Genomic DNA, 20,299 nt, shown 5'->3' with positions numbered 1-20,299 from the left:
CTCTTCGTGAGGCAAATCACCATCAGGGTGAATTAATCGGAGGAGAGTTATCACAGACCACGTGAATCTGCAATCAGAACATATGCTTTGACTAAGGCCGATGGATCATATCCGCAGGCGTCCCCGCAGAATAGATCAAATGCCAATAAGTCAAATGTGGATATGATATTAATCCCGGGTATATCCACATCTACATTAGGTAGAAGCATTCAAACCAATATGGTTAATCCTCAACGATTTCTGGCAAACTCCATATACACAGGAGTACACACCGAACGACAGGTTCAGTTTGGCTTTTGTGCGTTTAATAGAATATTGAGGCATTACATTATATGGGCATTCCTCCCCCTAATGCCGAGATGTTCTAAAAGCATACAGATAAAATCCCCAACCACAATCATCCAGTTGTGGCCAATGTATGCTATTGTGGTGATTTATTTGGGAAATCTTACACACATTACAGATCAGGGTTTTATGCAGTGAGCTATGGACTTAGATTAATGTAGTGGCATGAATACTACATATTTTTTTCTTCAACATGAAGGGTTAGTCTCAACATCCAGTGAGACACGCAACAACAAGTTGCTTCGTGGTTACAATTCTGCAAACTTATTGTTATTATTACCAAATGCACAGTCAATCATTAAGATTTAGACTAACATGCACAACACTATTTTATCCATAAGGCTTCTTCAGGGGCTCATGAATACCATTCGTCGTTTGGAGCCATTAGTTGACTTCAGATCAACAAGTAAATTGACCATCAGGGTCTAACGCTCACAAAGATATTCACTGGTTGCATTGTGCTTTGAGGCACATAGGAAAATATGTGTTTATATTGGTAGTAAAGTGCACGACATCAGGCCAATGCTGCCAAGCAAAGATTTTTATATGCAGAGATGTATAGTACAGCTCGTTTTTATCACTGCCCATGGTTTACCCAATTACTCATACCGCTCTGAAATTGGGTATCGATTAATGCAACATTTTTAGGTATTATACTTTTGAGAGAGAACTTATAACAATAGATAATAATTTGTGGTGTTGCCAGCAGGGCAAACATTTCTCCCCATATTATATACCAACTTGTTCTATAAAGGATTATTTCGATCTCTTCATTGTTCAGCAAAAAGAGAAGCTTTGGAATAGAACAGACAAGGCCAAGAATTCATTTTTATGTGGTAAAATCACCATATAACTAGCTTTTGATGAAGCAAATGATGATAACTGCTTGGCAAGAATGAAACAAGACTGGTATCCGCCTAGGATCCATCTTCAACAACAGATAGTATTGCTCTCATACGAAGAAATCATCAGGGGTAGAGAGAATACAACAGGTCTCTACTAGATCTTCATATTTCTATCACAAATTATCATCACTGACAGTATTGCGGTCGAGAATTGTGGCTCTTCCAACGCCAAGAACCAAGGACAAATTAATGCCTAATGTAGCTTCAAGCTCTGTGGTGATGTGGGATTCTATGGCTATTTTTGTACTCTTCTTACTTCTGGTAGATCAGATATAGATTATGGTAAGCATGCCAAGGGGTGGAATACAATGTAGTTCTGCTATATAAACCCCAGATATATGTCTATTTAGAATCGACCTTTACCATTTGGTTTATAGTATATACCATACCAGTCAAAGGACTATCCCAAGTCAATTCAGCGGCTATAAGTATTTAAATTCTGAGAGATGTATGCAACACAAGCATAGAGGTCCTAGATAGGCCGAGTAAAGTGGTTCGACGAGAACACACAATGTTTTTTCACACCAACGTTGTGAAAAAAATTCTCAGAATTACCTTTCGATGTACTCGCAACTTCGTGTTGCTAAGGTACTAGCCATTTATCTCAAAGTTTGCTTCATGCCGTTCAGCGACAAATAGCAATGTGCCAACATCTGATTGAGCAATGTATGACTGAGACTCTAGCATTTATTCATCTGACAAGGTCTTATTGCTTACTAATAAAATCCCAATTTGTGATATCTTCTATGCCAAAAAAAGGCTTTCATGCATTAATATTGAATTTCTTCAAGTTACATCGGGTAAAACTTTATGCACGAGGAGAGAGCAGAGATTTAACTTATCTGTGTTTCATTGTATTTCGATTTAATTTCCCAGATTTAATATAGTTGTTATGGCCACTTGGCGATATATATAAATATACGATGCCACACAACACAATCAAACAAAATATAAAGCTAAACAAAATTGTTTACGAAGGTTGCGCATAATGTGACTTTAGGGCTTGAACGACCCACCACAATCCACGCGAGTACAAGCTCTATTGTATCTGGCGTCAATGCGTGTGTGGCCATCTGGGCTACAACACGCAACAAGCCTCCATAACAAGCGCAACAGGCGTAGTTGTGGCTCGGTAATCGGTGTACACGATAAACCCACAAAACATGCGCAACAGGAGCAATTGTGGCTCAATGATTGCGACACATGGATAGTGCCTACAGGGCCTGCGAAAAATGTGTGACTCGGCTATGGCGGTCCGACTCAACGGGAGTGGTCCGATTAAGCAAGAGCGTGACATAGCAATCACATGACACGGCCAAGTTCGTACGACACAAATACTGTGTCGTGTTGCCAGGGCGCAACCAATGCTTAGCCAATGCCAAAACTCAACCGATTAATAACGCAATCACATTGGTGCGTCCGAGTACCCACTATACAATTTAATCGCTCGATGTGAGTCTAAAATCTCAACTCATCATAAATATTTAGAGCGATACAAAAATACACAGCATAACCCTCATATGCATTTTAATTATTTTCTGCTAATTATCTACTATGGAAAATAAAGCAGAAAAATAGTACTATAATTAATGCATAAGCATAAGCAGATCAGGTGCATGGAGTCATTTTCACATAAATACACAGCATAATCTATTTTGGTTTTCATGCATATCAACGTGTCATTATTTATTCTACTTGTTATTTGTAACAAGAAATAAATAGAATAAATAACATGGAGCTTGCATACCAATTAAATTATACAAAAGTTAATTAATTCAACGTGAATTTATGAAAAAAAATTAAGTCCATTAAACAACTTGATTTGTTTCATCTGAGCACTATAGCTTTGACTGACTCCTTTTTTACGGTTAAAAGTGAGCATGGGGCACAACAAAGCAACACGGCACTTTACATGATGGCATGCAAAAAGTTTGCATGCACACAACCCCTTTAACCAAGTATTGCAGTTCTTTTTTTTTAATACCTTGCTTCCAAGTACGAGTGCCGCACATGCATAGCGTTCAACTGCGAGCCAATTTAACCGGGAGCACAGCGCTCAACTGCCAGCCGAATTGACCGGGGAGCACATGGAGCGGGCGACCACATCACGCGATCATGCAAGGCCCATTCCTGGCCGGAGACCGCGCTCCACGTTACGCATGTTGCATGGGTACGCGAACCGTTACTATTTTTTCTCCTGGAAAAACAGATTGGTGGTTGCGTCGTACAGATTGTGGCCGCGTCGTACAGGTTCCATGCGTGGTGGTTCCTCGCCGATTGGTTGGAATGGAAACTCATGCAGATTCAGCCTCTGATTCGCTTCCGGCGGCCAGGAGCTTATCTCCCCATCGTGACCAGCAGAGTCGCCACCATTTTTATCACCGCGAACTGTGTATTCAATCTATACAGAAAGACATACTATTGTATTGCGTAGGAGAGGAATCGAAGACTGTCGCGTAGGACAGTTCGGCTAGGCCGGAGACCTGCCGGATTGACGGAGAGTTGATGCAGATCCAATCTCGCAGCAACGTCGAGGTAGAGCGTGCTGATAACGTGTTTAGAACTATGTCACCACGGATCACCAGATCCGCTCCCTTCCCTCCCGTCAGCAGTAGAGGCGCGAGAAGCTGTAGAAGACCCGTCTCCCTTCCCATAAACACGACAGAGGAAACACACGAGACACTGGATATAGGGTTGGGCCTCTGGCCTCTTTCTGATCTCTATTCCATATGAGGGGTACAGGTTCTATATATAGAGACGTGATCGCCCTCAGGGGCATATTCGGTATTTGCCCACATAACCCTTCATTAGGGTTTCTCAACAATAAGGTTGTGTTTGGTAAGGAGAAGATGATACTGTTTATAGAATGAAATTTATCATAGAATATGAGATTAGGTATCTGCTTGAAATATCATAAGAAAATTTATATGTTGTTTTTTATGTGCTATGACTGAGTTTCAAAATAGAAATATAGGGTATATTTGGTTTGGTTTTTTTTACTTTGATTTTGGCTCTAAAAGCCAAACCAAATAACTGGATTTAGAAAATAGTTTTTTTTCTAAAAAACAAAACTAAAATTATCTTTGGACCTGCTTATAACGGGTTTTGGATAAAACCGTGAAAATATATATGGAAGATTTTTTTGTCGGCTTTTAGTGGTTTCAACCAAATGTTTTTTAGTTTTTTAACAGTTCAGAGCACAACAACTTTCCACAACCCAACTAAATAGACCCTATAGTATATTGGAACTGTTTTTATCCTATATCCTTTGAATCTGAGATAAACGTGTACGTGAAAAGTGGTGCGATATCAAATTCCAAATCAAATAATTTAGTCCATTAAGTAGATTCTAACTCCTATAAAGCAAAAGGATCTAAACAGCCCCTAAAAATTTAGGCTTTGTATAGCTAAATGTCTTCCATGGAATATGTTTTGAATAAAGTCTTCACAGACAAGATTAACAATTTTGTCTGTTTATATATATATGTTGCGCATTTCATCAGCCTCCCATCTAAAACCATAATACCCTCATCTAGATATAGATATTGGAGCACATGATTGGGAATTGGAATTAGATTTTCAATTTTTTTGTTTAGTTGCGCATAGAATTGACATTTAAAATCAGAGACCCAATTCTCTGGATTTGGACTATAACTATAAACTCAGGTTTCTAATACAGAGCATTACCCATCGTTATTGCGTGGAATTAAACCACACAATTACAAACTCCAACTCACTGACATCCACACAATAGAATTGGAATTAAATCTCATTTCAATACTATGACTGATTTGGTATTGAATACAGTTCAACTCCTTACCCTCCAATATCGACATCCAAAAGGGGCTTAAGGTTTTACTAGTATCTCATTGTGTTTTTTGAATCTTTAGAAGCAGGAAACTAGGGAAGTGTGATTTTCTTGGTACTCATGTATATACTCATGATATTGGGACTAATCAGACTGTTCACTTGGTTTAAATCTGTATCGATATCTACTATTTTTAAAGTGATTTGTCTTTATTGATTGTAGCTGCTGCAGTCTAAACAGTTATCTTTCAATATTTTTATTTTTTTCCAAATCATAGAACAAAAGTACATACTCATGTTAAATTATACTCCCTCCGTTTCGTTTTAGTTGTCGCTGGATAGTGCAAAATTAAACTATCCAGCGACAACTAAAAAAACGGAGGGAGAGTATTTTTTTTTAGAAAACTAGATGAATCATCATCAAGTCGGGAACTTCAAAATCGATTTCACCGTAAAATGCTGAAGCAGTAAAGCTACGTTCAATATAGGCTTATATTGTACTCCCTCCGTTTCTTTTTATTAGTCGCTGGATAGTGCAAAATTGCACTATCCAGCGACTAATAAAAAGAAACGGAGGGAGTATAGGCCATGAGCACGGGTCCTACTTCTCTAGTTCTCTGGAAAAGGTGCAGAATGAACCAGCAGCCTAGAGCATGATGCGCGCGCGCTACCAACGTCCAACAGCAGTATCCGCAGTCGCTGGTGGAAGGAAAAAGGTGCGGGCAGGTTTGCACGATTTGCTTCAGTCTGACGGAAAGGCGTTGGCCTTACCGGGAGAGCGACATGCCAGTCTTTTTCACGCAAATCATCATGTAAAGTTGTCGCTCTCGCCCCGGTTTAGCTTGTAATATAAGCCCGCAGGTTTTCAGATCCTAGAACGAGGAGAGTACTGATTATCCGCATATATTTGTCAACACTCAACAATACGGAAGTATCATTAAACGTTAGAGCAACTCTAAGGCTGAGTCCAGTGAACAGCCTCCCTCTCGCTCCTGCTGCTCCAGTGCACAGGCTGCAGCAGTCTACAGCCTCAGGCTATAGCCACGTCAGCTTTTCTATTCCAGAATTAAATAAATGAGAAACGATTCACTCACCAGCTTTTCCTCGTCTTCCTTCGTCCACTCTAGCCTCTTTGGACGCTTTTCCTTCGGCACGGGATTTTCCTCAGCTTGGTTTTCAGATCCAACAGATAAAGGTGCAACTGGAGGAGGTGCTCCATACGTAGGTGGAGCATATGGATGAGGTGCTCCATACGGAGGTGGAGCATATGGAGCATAAGGAGGTACTCCATACGGAGGTGGAGCATATGGAGGAGGGGCGTATGGAGGTATCTGGAAAGAAGCTTGACTTCCGTCCGCAGCAGGTGGGGGAGGGGCATACGGACGTACCGGGAATGAGGCTTGAATTCTGGCTTGGGAAGTTGGAGGTTGACCATATGAAGACGATGGATATTGATACAAATGATAGGGATAAGGGTATAGTGGTGGACGCGCAGCCGGAAATAGTGCACGGGGGAGTGAGGCTGAAACATCGAAGCGACGATGTAGTGAAGAAGACTCATCTAACGGAAGGGTTGTAGGTGACCCATCGGACTGCAAGAGATCCGTAAAGGTGTTCAAATCTAGGGACCAACCCGACATTGTGTGACGAAAGGGAAGTTTGGAAGAGAAAAATGAGATAGAATGGTGTGTGGAATGAGCTCCACCCGGGTAGGGGTATATATAGAGGGATTGGGGATGAAATTTGTGATTTTTTGCAATTTTTTTCGAATTTTTTGGACTCCAAACGGTCAAAAACGGCTAGTTGCAACGGCTAGCACACGTGGACCAATCAGATCGCGACACGTGGACCAATCAGATCGCGCCACGTAGCTCTCGACCGCGCTCTCGCCCCGCCTCCCTCTCGCCCGCCTCTCGCCCGGGCGGGCGCTCCAGCGCGGGCGAGAGCGAGGCGATACCGCCCGTTCTCGCCGGGCGCGAGCGCCATCGCCCGATGCCGGCCTCTCGCCCGCGCGCGGGCGGCAGCGGCCTCTTCTCGCCCGCGCTGCCGTCCGCCTAAGAACTTATCTAAAAATACTAACCAAAATTTACTGATTTAACTACTCTCTAAAATATATTTTACAGAAAAAATATAGACTAATTCAACAGACTTGTTAAACCTACGTATTGAAGAGTGAAGCAGGTTATCCAAAAATAGAGAATGAAGTTGTAAGGATAGATAATTACTAAATTTGAAAAGTAATTTATAAAAAGATATTTTTTCTAATATTAACTTTAGAATCATATACCTATTTTTTTAGAGTTGCTCTCGTTAAAAAACGTATGACATCGCATTGTCGCTGACTCGCTGTTCGCCCGATGACTGTGAGCATATTTTTTTTGTTTGAACAGGTCCGATATCTCATAAAGCAAAATCTGGGAGCAGGAGTATTTGTAACACGAACACGATTGCATAGTTAACCATGAAAAAAGCAAATCATCGGAGGACCAATTTGCAAGGAACGAAGAAACAAAAGAAAAAAATGCAACCTTGCACTGTTCCGCTCGTTTCTTCTTCACCCCCTGTCCACCTCGGTACCCGTACCTCCCACACTAGCCCACAGTCCCACACCATACCAGGTCACCATACCCGCCTCCGCCGCCTGGCCGCGCTCTCCCGCCATGAAGCAGCTCCACAAGTCTTCCCCCACCCAAGCGCCATCGCCGGCGCACGCACCGGCTCCCAAGGCAGCCAAGCCGGCGCGCCCTGGCCCGCGCTCCTGGATCGGGTATATCCTCCGCGAGCAGCGCCTCCTCTTCGTCCTCCTCGGCGCGCTCATCGCCACCACCTTCTTCCTCATCCGTCCCTACTTCTCGCTCTCCCCGTCCTCCCACCTCCCCGACGTCCGCCCGCTCTTCTCCTTCGCCGCCCGCTCCGCTGTCCCGCCCGGCTTCCGCCCGCCCCCGCGCCGCGTCGTCGTCACAGGCGGGGCAGGGTTCGTCGGCAGCCACCTCGTCGACCGGCTCCTAGAGCAGGGGGACAGCGTGATCGTGGTCGACAACTTCTTCACCGGCAGGAAGGAGAACGTCGCGCACCACCTCCGGAACCCCCGGTTCGAGCTGCTCCGCCACGATGTAGTCGAACCAATCCTCCTCGAGGTCGACCGGATCTACCACCTCGCATGCCCCGCGTCGCCCGTTCATTACAAGTATAACCCAATCAAGACGATCATATCCTTCACGACTGGATCTCATCGGTTGATTTTGCTTACATTGAAAGCGACTTGTTCACCTGTTTTCATTTTTTTTTTGGGTGGGTGGCGGGCTGGTTAGTGTCAGATATGAAATTGAGCAAAATTGGGATAATATTTTGGTAGGCTATCCCAGCAATCTTACTTATCTTATATTTTAAACTGTACTTAGTGCAGTCTACAGTATAAAATATTTTTTTTCAAGGCTATATGCACGATCTGCTGGTCACACCCTAGATGCGAGCACCCAGAATGCAGCACCTATGTTCTCAAACTGTTTTTTTCTTTCTTAAAGCAGCCAAAAAAGTTAAGCGAATATGGCTAAAGATCCGTTTAGATAAAGATCATTTGCTTGTTCTGGTTTAATTGAATACAGTTAGAGGTAAATTGGTAAAGGATGTTTTGCTGTAGATTCTTGAAATAGTTATTTCTGTTTCTCAGTATATCACTTCTGTTATATGCACGTATATGAGTTGAAAGGTTGTCTGCAATTTTTGCAGCCTGTGTCCATTCAATATCCATATAAGGGCTTGTTCGGTTATACCCCAATCCATATGGATTGAGGGGGATTGAAGGGGTTTCAATCCCTAGTAAGTCAAAATTCCCTCCAATCCGTATCAATCCCCTCCAATCCGTATGGATTGAAAATAACCGAACAAGCCCTAAATGTTTTGAGTTTCTTTTGTCTAAAATTTGGACTTCTTAACACTTTGTACAAGACAAATGTCATGGGAACTTTGAATATGTTGGGTCTGGCAAAGCGAGTTGGTGCAAGGTTTTTGTTGACTAGCACAAGTGAAGTTTATGGTGATCCACTTGAGCATCCACAGAAGGAGTCATACTGGGGACACGTTAATCCTATTGGTAATTAATGATATGCTCTCCTAGCTATTAAGCCTATTAATTCTATTTTATGCGTCACATTTCAACTTCTGAAATTCAATTTCTTATCCTTTTCAGGTGTTAGGAGCTGTTATGATGAGGGGAAGAGAACAGCTGAGACTTCAACTATGGACTATCATCGTGGTGCTGGTGTTGAGGTAATACACTAGTCTTTGTGGTCAAATGTGGCATCTTGTGATTGGACTTTTTTTATATAGGCTATTGAAGTCTTTATTTTTTTTCCCATTTGCTTAAGTGGCAACTGAGGAAACTCGGTGAAACACAACCTAAACTTCTTAATGTATCATAACTGATCTTATTAATTACCGAAAAGATATGCAATGACATAGTTTTGTTATGGATGAATTATTGTGGGAAGCTAGCAGCCTTGAACATTATGATACTGCTATCTTGGATTTATTCCAATTACAGTTATATAAATTATACTGCTTCATGAGACAAGTTATGACTATTATGATTCATTATTTACATTACTATGTTGTATATACAGGCTTGTTCAATTAATCTTCTGGTGGGATAAAAAACAAAATAATGCAGCTCTTTATTAGCCTTAGATTTTGTTATCTCTCCTTGAATATGTTTTCCTAACTTGAATAGTTAACAGGTGCGTATTGCCCGCATTTTCAATACATATGGTCCTCGTATGTGTCTCGATGATGGCCGTGTGGTCAGCAATTTTGTTGCACAGGTTCGTTTGCTACATATTATGGACTCTATTTTTCTTAGTTGTGATCCTATTATGCATGTAAGCAGCCATATGATTGTCCTTGAAGGCACTACGAAGACAACCAATGACGGTTTATGGTGATGGAAAACAAACTCGAAGTTTCCAATATGTTTCTGATCTGGTAAGCACTGAACAGTCTTATTATACATTTTCGTGTGTGGACTGTGATCCTTACATGCGGATCTTCTGTGTTGTTGTTCCCTACTGCAATTTCACTGGGCAACAGTCTCTTCTGCAGTTGCATATCTTAAGAATTAATACGAAATGTACATAACTTTATTACACTTCTTTTTACCATAATATTTTTTTTACTATTCAGTCCCTGATTCATTGTGATAGATTGTTAGCGCCAGTTTTCTAGAGGCACCAGGGAATTAGCTATTCATATTGTTATCACTTATATTATAATTTGGAGAGAATGTTCTGTGACAAATCTTATTGGGCTTTGTTTGTACATGTGAGATGAATGCTCACCCATGGCTTCACATACCTTTGCATGCCTCTTATTTAAGTTGTTTTTGTAATCTTGCTCCATATGTTCTTAGGTTGCTGGATTGATGGCTCTAATGGAGAGTGATCACATTGGTCCTTTCAACTTGGGAAACCCAGGAGAGTTTACCATGTTGGAGCTAGCACAGGTTTGTAGACAATTTGTTAAAAAAAACTTAAAGTGCACAATTGACAATAGCACCTTCCCCAGGTTGTGAAGGAAACAATTGACCCAATGGCAACCATTGAATTCAAACCCAACACAGCTGATGATCCCCATATGAGAAAGCCGGATATCACCAAGGCTAAGCAACTGCTACATTGGGAGCCAAACGTCTCTCTCAGAGAAGGCCTTCCGCTAATGGTCAAAGACTTCCGTCAAAGGATCTCGGATGAGTAATCGAGGCAATCCTACGATACTGGTGACCGGTTTGATTCTGAACTATGCTGCAAATACAGTCAGAAGCTCTTTATCGATTGGAGCCATGCAGTACAGTGTACTGTGTACACAGAGACTGTAGAATCACCCAGGCCCCATTTGGAATGTGGGGATCCATACAATTTCCACTGGATAGTACTGTTTCTGTGAAATAACTGAAAAGTTCATGGGAAGTTCGTGTTAATCTTTTTTTTTTATATCTTGGTGGGGCAGAACAGAAGCAGTCAAATATTTTTTTGTGCATATGTGAAATTCCAGAGTTGTGGGTGGTGAGAGATAGGATACAATGCTGTATGTATTTCAGGAACTTCTGTAACACGAGAACATTCATCATGTGAAAAAATGTAACTGAATGTGTTGGCCAGCTCGCTCTTGCTGTACATTCAACTGACAGTCCACAAATTCCCCATTCTCAAGTGAAAAATAACAGTCTCGTATACAGTATCTGAGCAGTTTTCTGGATACATTTGTCATCAGAAGTTGACTTCCAAAAACATCGAAGCTTTGCAACACAGTAGGTGTTTCTGCAAATTCTGCAGCCTTCTACTTGAGATGCACACTGAAACTCAGCACTCTGCTCAGGCTGACATTATTCCCACCCGTTTCTGGTACACCACCAGCAGCTCTGACAACGGCAAAGCCGGAGGCGCCACTGTACCGCCCCGTCCCTCCGACGACCGCGACGTGAGACTCCTCCTGGTCGTCGCGGCGGACGCCGAAGAAGCTGATGCTGTCGCCCGCGCCGTCGCCGGCGAACGAGGCCTTCACGGCCACCATATGGCTGCCGTTGTCAGCCACGCCGGTGACGAGGACGCCCTGCAGCCTCCCATCCAGAGGCAGCCCGAACTCCTTGCTGCCGCGGAGCCGCTCGTCGACCACGGTGACCGCGGCAGGCCGGAGCGCGTCCGGCCTCGTCAAGGCGCGCAGCCAGCGGCTGCCGATTGGCCCCTCGTCCGTGAAGACCGGGCGCCGCGTGGAAGGAGCTGTGGGTTTGGGCGACGCGACGCCGGTGCCGGTGGTGTACAGCGTGATCGTTTGGGCGGAGCTGCGGGACGGCGGCGACGGCGAGGAACCGCGGCGTGCCGGACGGGCGCTGGCTGCCGTGCTCGTCACCGCGAGCAGGAGCGCGAGAGCGGCGGCGCAGGCTTGCTTGAGGATGCGAGTGCGAGATTGCGCGTGCATCTTCGGGCCCGGCCGGGGCCGTGCGTGTGTGTTTTTGCGTCTGGTTGGAGCGTGTTTAAGTGGTGCCTGAAAGGATTTTTGGTTTAGGTGGCGAAGAGGGCAGGCAGATGTAGGATCAGAGGGAGTTGGTTTATGCGCCCCAAACTACTCCACTAGGATTTACGAGTATATTGGATTGGTAGAAAAAAAAACTTTCAGGATCTGCTCTACAATGTGTCTGTGTGTATCAAAAGGTTTCGGATAACGTAATCAGATGAGAGCATCTTCAAAAGACGCTAAGGCTATCTCCAGCAACCTACTTATCTCTATAATAGTTTAAATTCCGCTCTGCGAACATTACAGCATACAGTGCAAAACAATACTTTTGAATAACTTTGGATAGACTGCTACAAACGGTCTAAACGACTTATCAAACTAAAATTTAGATATTCAACAGCAAAATAGCTCTTTAACGAACTACCCATCTAACTCTACCTCATCAAACTAACCAACTCTTTAAATTAACTCTCTCACTAGCCAGACTTAGCTAGTGATATGTGATGTGTACTATACAGGTTCTTATTTATTTTGGGCATAATTTCTATACGATTTTTTCTGTCCAGAATTTGCATTAATCTTTGTTCAATGTCCTTCACAGATATTGGCAATCCGAGTACAAGTGGAAGAGATTGATGTCGATGAAGAAAGTCTGGCTTATTTAGGCAGACATCTTTGAGGTAGATTTTTGTATTGTTCTTTGGTATTTGCCACGTATTCCATGGATAGTTTTCAAAAATGAGTTCGAATACGCAAGTCCTTGGAAGTTGGCATATATGTCATTGATCTGATATGTGATGTGTATGATTTTCATTACTCACACAACTGATCTCACTCTAATGTTCGATATCACAAGCTAATTTCTCCTTCACTCCCTTCATAGCTAGTGAGCAGTGAGAAATGATGGTGACAAATCTTTTTCTGTTTTCAGACAAGCTATTCAGTTACTATCGAGCTTTCATTCCTAGCTGATTATTGTTCCTGCAAGCTTATATTTCTGAACCCATTATCTCTAAATCAGGCTGATCTCGAGGAAGTTATCGGTCTCTACTTGGAAGCCTAATCCTCGGCTCGTCTGCTCCAGGAGCAACAAGACAAATACATCACCTAGATTTCTCTAATATTTACTGCACGCTAGTTTATTTTTAAACTAAAACATGACAAATAAGAAATGAAGTAATTCACAGGCCCATGGTCTATTTAATCTTCGAGAGCACATAAGGGGGATTTTTTTTGGTGCCTGCTTATAGCTTCGGTTAATCTATATAGTGTATCTATATAGTGTAGAGAGCACTCAAACTCACAAGAGATCAAACACTATGCAATGCGTGAGAGAGAATGCTAAAAAACAAAGGGTTGCAAATGGCCAATAGAGGGAGCTCACCGCTGTGCACCAACTATTTATACACATCTTTTCAAAAACTAGCTGTAAGGATTCTTTGCTTGGAATTAAAATCAATCCTATTTGGAAAGCAAAAACTGAACAAAGTGTCGTTTCTTTGCTTGAACTTTGTTGCACAACAAAATCATAACTGCTGACAATTTGCAAAAAAGGGGATGACCCTGCAATCATAATTGTTCTTTTTGTACTTTGTCTTTGGAGACAGTGACACATCTTTGTAAGGATTGCCCCTTCGCTGAGGAAGTGTGGAGCATGATTTTGTCTTGGGCTGATCTGCGGTTCCTTGTTGGTATTTCAAAGACGGGAACGCTTAGCGAATGCTCGTTTAGACTGAGGATGCTCTGTAGCAAACATTCAAGAAAAAGTTTCAATAACCTTCTAATTTATTTCTGGTGGAGCTTATGGTTGGAGAGAAACAACAGAATCTTCAAGTGTCAACAGAGAACGACAGAGCAAGTGGTGCAGATGGTGAAAGATCTTGTGGGTAGATGTCTGGCCTGCTAGTAGTGTCCGGGGGCCTGGTCAGGGGGTAGATTTTTTTCTCTTTTTTTGGTGTCAGTGTTCTAGTTAGGTCTTGATTGGCTAGTTGTTTTGGTGTTGGCGTCAGCTTTGATGCCAGTTTTTGTACAGTGTTTTCTCTTTTCGTCTAATATATTGGAATGACAATTCTTTTGCCTTTCCCTTTAAAAAAACTAGCTGTTACACTGCATTTTGGAGCAGACGGGGGCAATCCAAACAGTTCACACTCAAAGTCAGGACTGTCCGCATTTGAATTCTAACGACCAAAAACCAAAAAATGAGAAAGAATTGCGGACTATCCGACATAACTGTCTGCCGTTCAAGAATTTGGGCAACAATAAAAATATAAATGGACTGTTCGGCCTTCAAACCTGGACTGTCCGTTGTTCAAAAACAGGGGCCTGCTAGTCTCTGCATGCATGTGCAGACCGTCGGCCTCAGCCCGTGGACTGTCCACCGTTGGAACTTCTAGAAGACAAGTTTCTGCAATAATTTTGTCCGATTGGCCGGCATACAGACCTGAAACAGTCCGCTGTTTAAAATTCAGAAACCTCTTTTCAAAAGTTCTCCAACAAAGATAACTTTGAGAAATTCAAACCACATGACCTCACGCAAAAGAATCTATCTATATGAGCAATATAGTCACTAGATTTTACAAACAATGATGTTTTGACCTCTCTTGATAGTACGGCTATCTAGTCTATAAAACCAATCATTCTTTCATCCTCTAATCATCTTGTGACCTGTAAGAATGACAAACCTATCGTTATACCTTTATCTTGGTAGAGTCACACGTCACAAGAGGATACTTCCAGGCATTTCCATTAGAGCGCCACCCTTACACACAGTTTATCCTATTCATTCATTTGTTCACAAAAGCATTAGTCCATAGATCACATCATCAATTACCAACATCACAAAAGAGACTGGGTGGCGTCGTGGCGAGGCACAGGGGACGATGTGGCGGTGACATGGAGCCGACTGGTGTGGCGAGGATACGACAGAGGAGTGGCGAGACGCTTCGGTGAGGAGGAGGTCGGCGTGCGAAGAGAGGAATTGAACGACTGTCAAAGAGTGGAAGCGGGCGAGCGAACGAACGCGAAGGACCTTACCTTAGAGTAGAGCAAAAAAAGGGAATAGAAGTTAGGAAGACTACTAACGTAGGGCGGCGGGTGAGCTCAACCTCGAACCAAACAAGCAACGGATTGAGCAACTAGCGCTAGGCGCATCCTCTTGCTCCTTAACGACCGAGGGATGAAATCTTTCGACGACTAGGGAGGCCCGATACCGATTCCTGTGGATCACTATAGAATCTTCTGGAAGCAAGCTAGGCTACCTTCTGGCTAGCTCTGCCATCTTAGAAAAATTCCTTCGCGCTTAGCTTAGTAAGCTAGCTTGGTAAGCTAAGCAAGCCTGGTTCTCCGGGCACTATGGTAGGACGTGGATCGATCATGACGAACCTTGTATCGGGATGCGTGGAGGCAAAGGGTGATGGCAGGAGTCGATGTGGCAGGGAGGTGGATCATCTTCCGTGACGGAGAGGCATCGGGATGATGGGGAGGTGGGCCACCGATCAGGAGGCATAGGGACGTTCAGGAAAGAGAGCGTGAGAGAGGAAAACGTACAGGAGAGTGAATCAGAGGAAGTCACAACGTCGAGCTCGACGCTAAGATATATACACCGCGCCGAGATCAAGCTAAGATATACGGTGTTGAGCTCAACGTCAAGATCCACGACACCGAGCTCGCTGCTACATCAACACAAGTCACCACCGCGGCCTACACCACGCCAAATCAATAGCTCAGCGCCATGAGTCTAGTGCAAAGATGCGTTACCTAGGCGTCGACGTGTGTTGCGATCGTGATCGGCACCATTTCATCTTAGATGATAGCATATGCATTGACTTTATTTGAGACTATGTTTGGTTGTTTGAATGTGGGAGTCACAACCTGCGTGGGTGGGATGTAAAATAAACAATTTTGATGCTATTAACATGCATCCACACATACGCTCAAAATTATCGTATATAGCTGGCTAGAACGGCGCCAGCTTGCGTATGAACGAGCAGCGATCCAGCAGTCTGTGTGTGAAGATGAAGACTAAGCTCAAAAAAAACATGAATGAATTAATATCTAAATAACTTATGGTTCAAAGAACAAGAAATGTATATAATTATCTCTGTCGTCGGACTTGTATCATGAGACTAGAATAAAAAAATGGTTACGCACGTAGAAAGTAAAGGTTAGAGAAAGACAGACTCGGTGGACCTTATAAGTCTAGAGGGGGGGGAGGGGATGACTGCGCTTGTTCCGGGAACGTTCTTATGGACCAAAAAAACACACACACATTTTCCCCGTCTTCTTCCGCTTCTGTTCCTCAAAACACAGCTCCTGCACGTTCGGTCTGGTTCCATTTGGCCATCGCTTTCCGAATTTCCTGCGGCAACGCAAAGCATATGCGGCGGAGGAGCCTTCTGTTCTATCAAACATTGAGGCCGGCGAAGCAGCGCTCGCTGTGACTGTCATCTAGGGGAAAATATCTTATGCAATCATTTATATTGGTGTAAGCGTGCAATCAAGCGGTTTGGTGCATCTAATCTAGATCTAATGATGACTGTTATTTTACATTTAACTCCTTCCACCTGAAACATAGTACATATTTTACTTTTAACCCCTTTCATATGAAACCGTTGGATCTAGATTGGATGCTCTGAATGGTTTGATTGCACGCTTGCACCAAATGAGTGATTGCATAAGATATGTCCTCGTCATCTAGTACATTGTACAGATGGCTTCCGGCGCCGCGGGGTTGCACTCACGCCCCACCGTGTACGGTGTACCGGGCATGATGGCCACCGACACGTCCGTTTGCACTTCCCAGACACCGTCGAACGCATGTAGTACAATGCGAAAAGCTGTGCCGTGGCAATGGGCAACGGCATCACGCGTTTACTCCGGTGCAGTGCGCCGATCGGACAGACTGACTGATCGCCACGACAACGACGACGAGCCGACCCTGAGAGGGCCGGCGCGAGCGTGATTGGGGTGGGGAGAGAACGGGCCGGAAATGACGCACGCGCTGACACCAATTCGCCGGCAACGCGCGCATCGCAGCACAGCAGTAGGTTCGTCATGCTGGGCTGGGCCCGTTGAAGTTGGACCCCCATGCACCAAGATTCCTCGTACTGGGTGCATTGCACCTTGCCGCTCTCCACTCCATCGCCGTCGGACTGGACTGCCACGGTCTCGGGAGGGTTTTTGTTCGGACGTCGCGGCGCCCGATGCTCGAGGACGAAACCGAAACCGAAACCGAAACCTAAACCGGACGGGGACTGCGACCGTAGCGGGGGCGCCTCGAAATATCTCGCCCGATGCTCTTTCTCTTTTGCTATACTTTCCTTTGCCCTTTGGACACAATAGAGGTGCCCTCTGCCCTTTTACGTGGCGTACATGCACAGCAGGTGCCAATTCCCTCTGCCGGTCTGCCTTACCGCGGTACGCACGCACGCACTTTGGTGAAGGTGGTGGGGGCGTGTGAATGGAATCTGCTGGGCTGTTCGGTCGTACACAGCGCTGGGAATATGGGCCGGTCTTTTCGAGCCAGCACGAGCACGACCTAAAAATATGAGCTTAAACCACGGTCCGGCACGAAATAATTTGCGTCGGGCTAGCACGGTCCGAAGACGAGCTTGGGCCGGGCCTCAATTTCCGACCCGTCGGGACCCTGGCACGGCCCGCATAGATGGGCCGGGCTTGGGTCATAATTAAGCCTAATATGTTTAATTTCTTTAATTTAGTAAGATATCGACTTTATATTGTTGTTATATTTGAAGTTTATGTGGTCAAACGATTCTAGAATTGTTTAATATCTTTAATTTAGTAAGCTATGAACTTTATATGATTGCAATATTTTGATTTTATGTGGTCAAATATATGGGCCGGGCTTGAGCCGGCACGGTCAAGGAAGGCACGACGTGGTTTAGGGCCGGACTGAACCACTGTTTTTACACTTCGGGCTGGCACGACACGGCCCAAAAATCTTTTGAGCTTTGTTTGCTCGAACTCGTTTGGCACGAAGCACGATGAGCATGCACTGGACTGACCTAGCCCGGCCCAATTGACAGCACTAGTCGTACAGCGCGGCCGGTGTGGTGTGTGGGTGAGTCGTCCAATTATATGCACGGACGCAATTTGTCCGACCAATGGCGAGGCGCCACGCGCGTGCGCGGGAGATCTCAGGATCAAGGGCCGATGACACAGAGTGGGCGCGAACAAAAAGCCGCGCCACCCGGCCGCGGTTCCCATGTTCCAGGAGCGGACGAGACGAAGCTCCGTTCGCCATTTTTTTTTTTTTTTTTGTCCGGGGCAGGCAGGCTCTGTACCCCGCTCAACGGTAGTACCGTAGTACTAATGACTGACTGTATGAGCAGCGAGCGCGCATCAGAGACAAACGTCCTTTCCTGTGGGCTGTGGCTGGCCATACCGTGTACGACACCAATCCTTATTCTGGCCCTGTTTGCAACGTACAATACTACTATTTTAAAGACAAACTTTGTCAAATGTTACGCTTGATAAATTGGTTCTTAGCCGTGTATTTTTTCGGCACAAAATACTCCGCAATTAAGAATCATAAAAAAACAACAATAAAATATTCTTTTTAGAGAAACAACCTCAACCCATGGTCCTATTATTTTCACCATTTTTAGCTGAATTTACATGTTTTTGTGATCGGTTCGGTGAGATTCAAACTCACAACCTCTTTTTCGCGCGTAACCTTGTCTATCACTATATCACTTGTGTCTATGTTGTGTTTTCCTTCCTCGTTTATTATAACAAACCGATAGCAAATTAATTATTTGAGGCACTAAATGAATTCAAATGAAAATATTGTCAACTGTAAAGCTGCATAGCTTTTCAAGATCTACAACTTTCATATTGATAGTTTCTACATCCGAGGTCGTTTATAAAATTTGAATTTCAAAATTGAAAACTTCAAACATATTTCTCTATGACAAGAATGTTTCAAATTTTTTTTTAAAAAAATTGTCGACTATAAAGTTTCATAGCATTTCAATACCTACAACTTTTATTTTGGTAGTTTTTCCTTCCGAGGTCGTTTCAAACATTCAAATTTTAAAATTCAACCAAAGTTTTGCATGACAATATGATTTCAAACCAAAATGTTGTCAACCACAAAATTTCATTGCTTTTTAACACCTACAACTTTTCATTTTGGTGGTTTTTTTCTTTTGATATCGTTTCGAAAATTTGAATTTTAAAATTTTAAAATTCAGACGTAGTTTTTGTTGATAAGATGACTTCAAATCAAAAGGTTCCCAACTATAAAGTTCTATAACTTCTCAAAAAGTTTATTTTTGGTTGTTTGGTCATTTATTCGTCACACATGTTGGTTCTAACATTATTCACAAATATTATACATCTCTCCTGTAGTATTTATCATATGAAGAAATGACCAAAATATAAATAGTACATCTTGATGAATTATATAAATTTGTAGTTGAATTTTTTTTCATTGATTTAATTTACTCCTTCAAAATGTGATTTTTAAATTGTCTTTCCCTAGGGTTAAAAATAAAACACTCGACAAAGACACTTTTTGCCGAGTGTTTTTTTTGTTTGGCACTCGACAAAGAATGTCGAGTGCCCGAAAAAACACTCGGCAAAGACACTTTTTGCCGAGTGTTTTTTGTTTGGCACTCGGCAAAGAATGCCGAGTGCCCGAAAAAACACTCGGCAAATCATTTGGCACTCTGCAAAGAGCCAGATTTCGATAGTGATAGATATTATCATATTGTATTGGAGTATGTTATTTGGATGAAATACAGGAAAAACATACAAAACTAACTCGATCTTACATAGTAAGAGAGAAACAAAGAGTTTAGAGCCGATTCTTTCCCCTTTTTCCCTGTGCTTTCCTTCTAAAAGTTAGTTGTAAACTACAAAAGGAAAGGTTTCTACATTATTTCTTTACTGCAAAAGGGTAATACCTTCAATAATCAACCACAATCACCAAACAATATAGGTTGCCACCTACACTTGAATATGATGTTGGATCAAACAATTCCGCGTGCAGAAGCTCTAGCGGGCTAGATGCTGACATGAATGCTTTTATAGGATGCATATTTGCAACTTTTTTGTCGACTTGGCATGAAATTCAAAGCTTGTCTTTCTCAGACAGAACATCCTTCAGACCTCTAACCGTTTCTTTCTTAAATAGTTTCTTGAGCGTACCCAGTCAAACACGAGCTAGCCTTCTATGCCCAAACCACCCAAGTGAAGTTTTGGTGAATAGACAT

At 43.3% G+C, this 20,299-nt stretch overlaps 1 protein-coding gene across 1 annotated transcript; it reads left to right on the top strand.

Annotated features, from left to right (window-relative positions):
- The first annotated feature begins 7,646 nt into the window (after nt 1-7,646).
- Nucleotides 7,647-11,207, top strand: LOC103636518 (UDP-glucuronic acid decarboxylase 1-like). Its single transcript, NM_001301477.1, has 7 exons — nt 7,647-8,266; nt 9,003-9,150; nt 9,247-9,326; nt 9,794-9,877; nt 9,963-10,037; nt 10,462-10,554; nt 10,617-11,207. The coding sequence occupies exons 1-7, from the start codon at nt 7,718-7,720 to the stop codon at nt 10,803-10,805; spliced, it is 1,218 nt and encodes a 405-aa protein (NP_001288406.1). The 5' UTR covers nt 7,647-7,717; the 3' UTR covers nt 10,806-11,207.
- The last annotated feature ends 9,092 nt before the right edge of the window (nt 11,208-20,299 follow it).

Source organism: Zea mays, chromosome 8 (genome assembly GCF_902167145.1).
Source record: "Zea mays cultivar B73 chromosome 8, Zm-B73-REFERENCE-NAM-5.0, whole genome shotgun sequence".
Classification (NCBI taxonomy): domain Eukaryota; kingdom Viridiplantae; phylum Streptophyta; class Magnoliopsida; order Poales; family Poaceae; genus Zea; species Zea mays.
The sequence above is the reverse complement of the archived record's forward strand: the minus strand, read 5'-3'. Positions and strand labels throughout refer to the sequence as shown.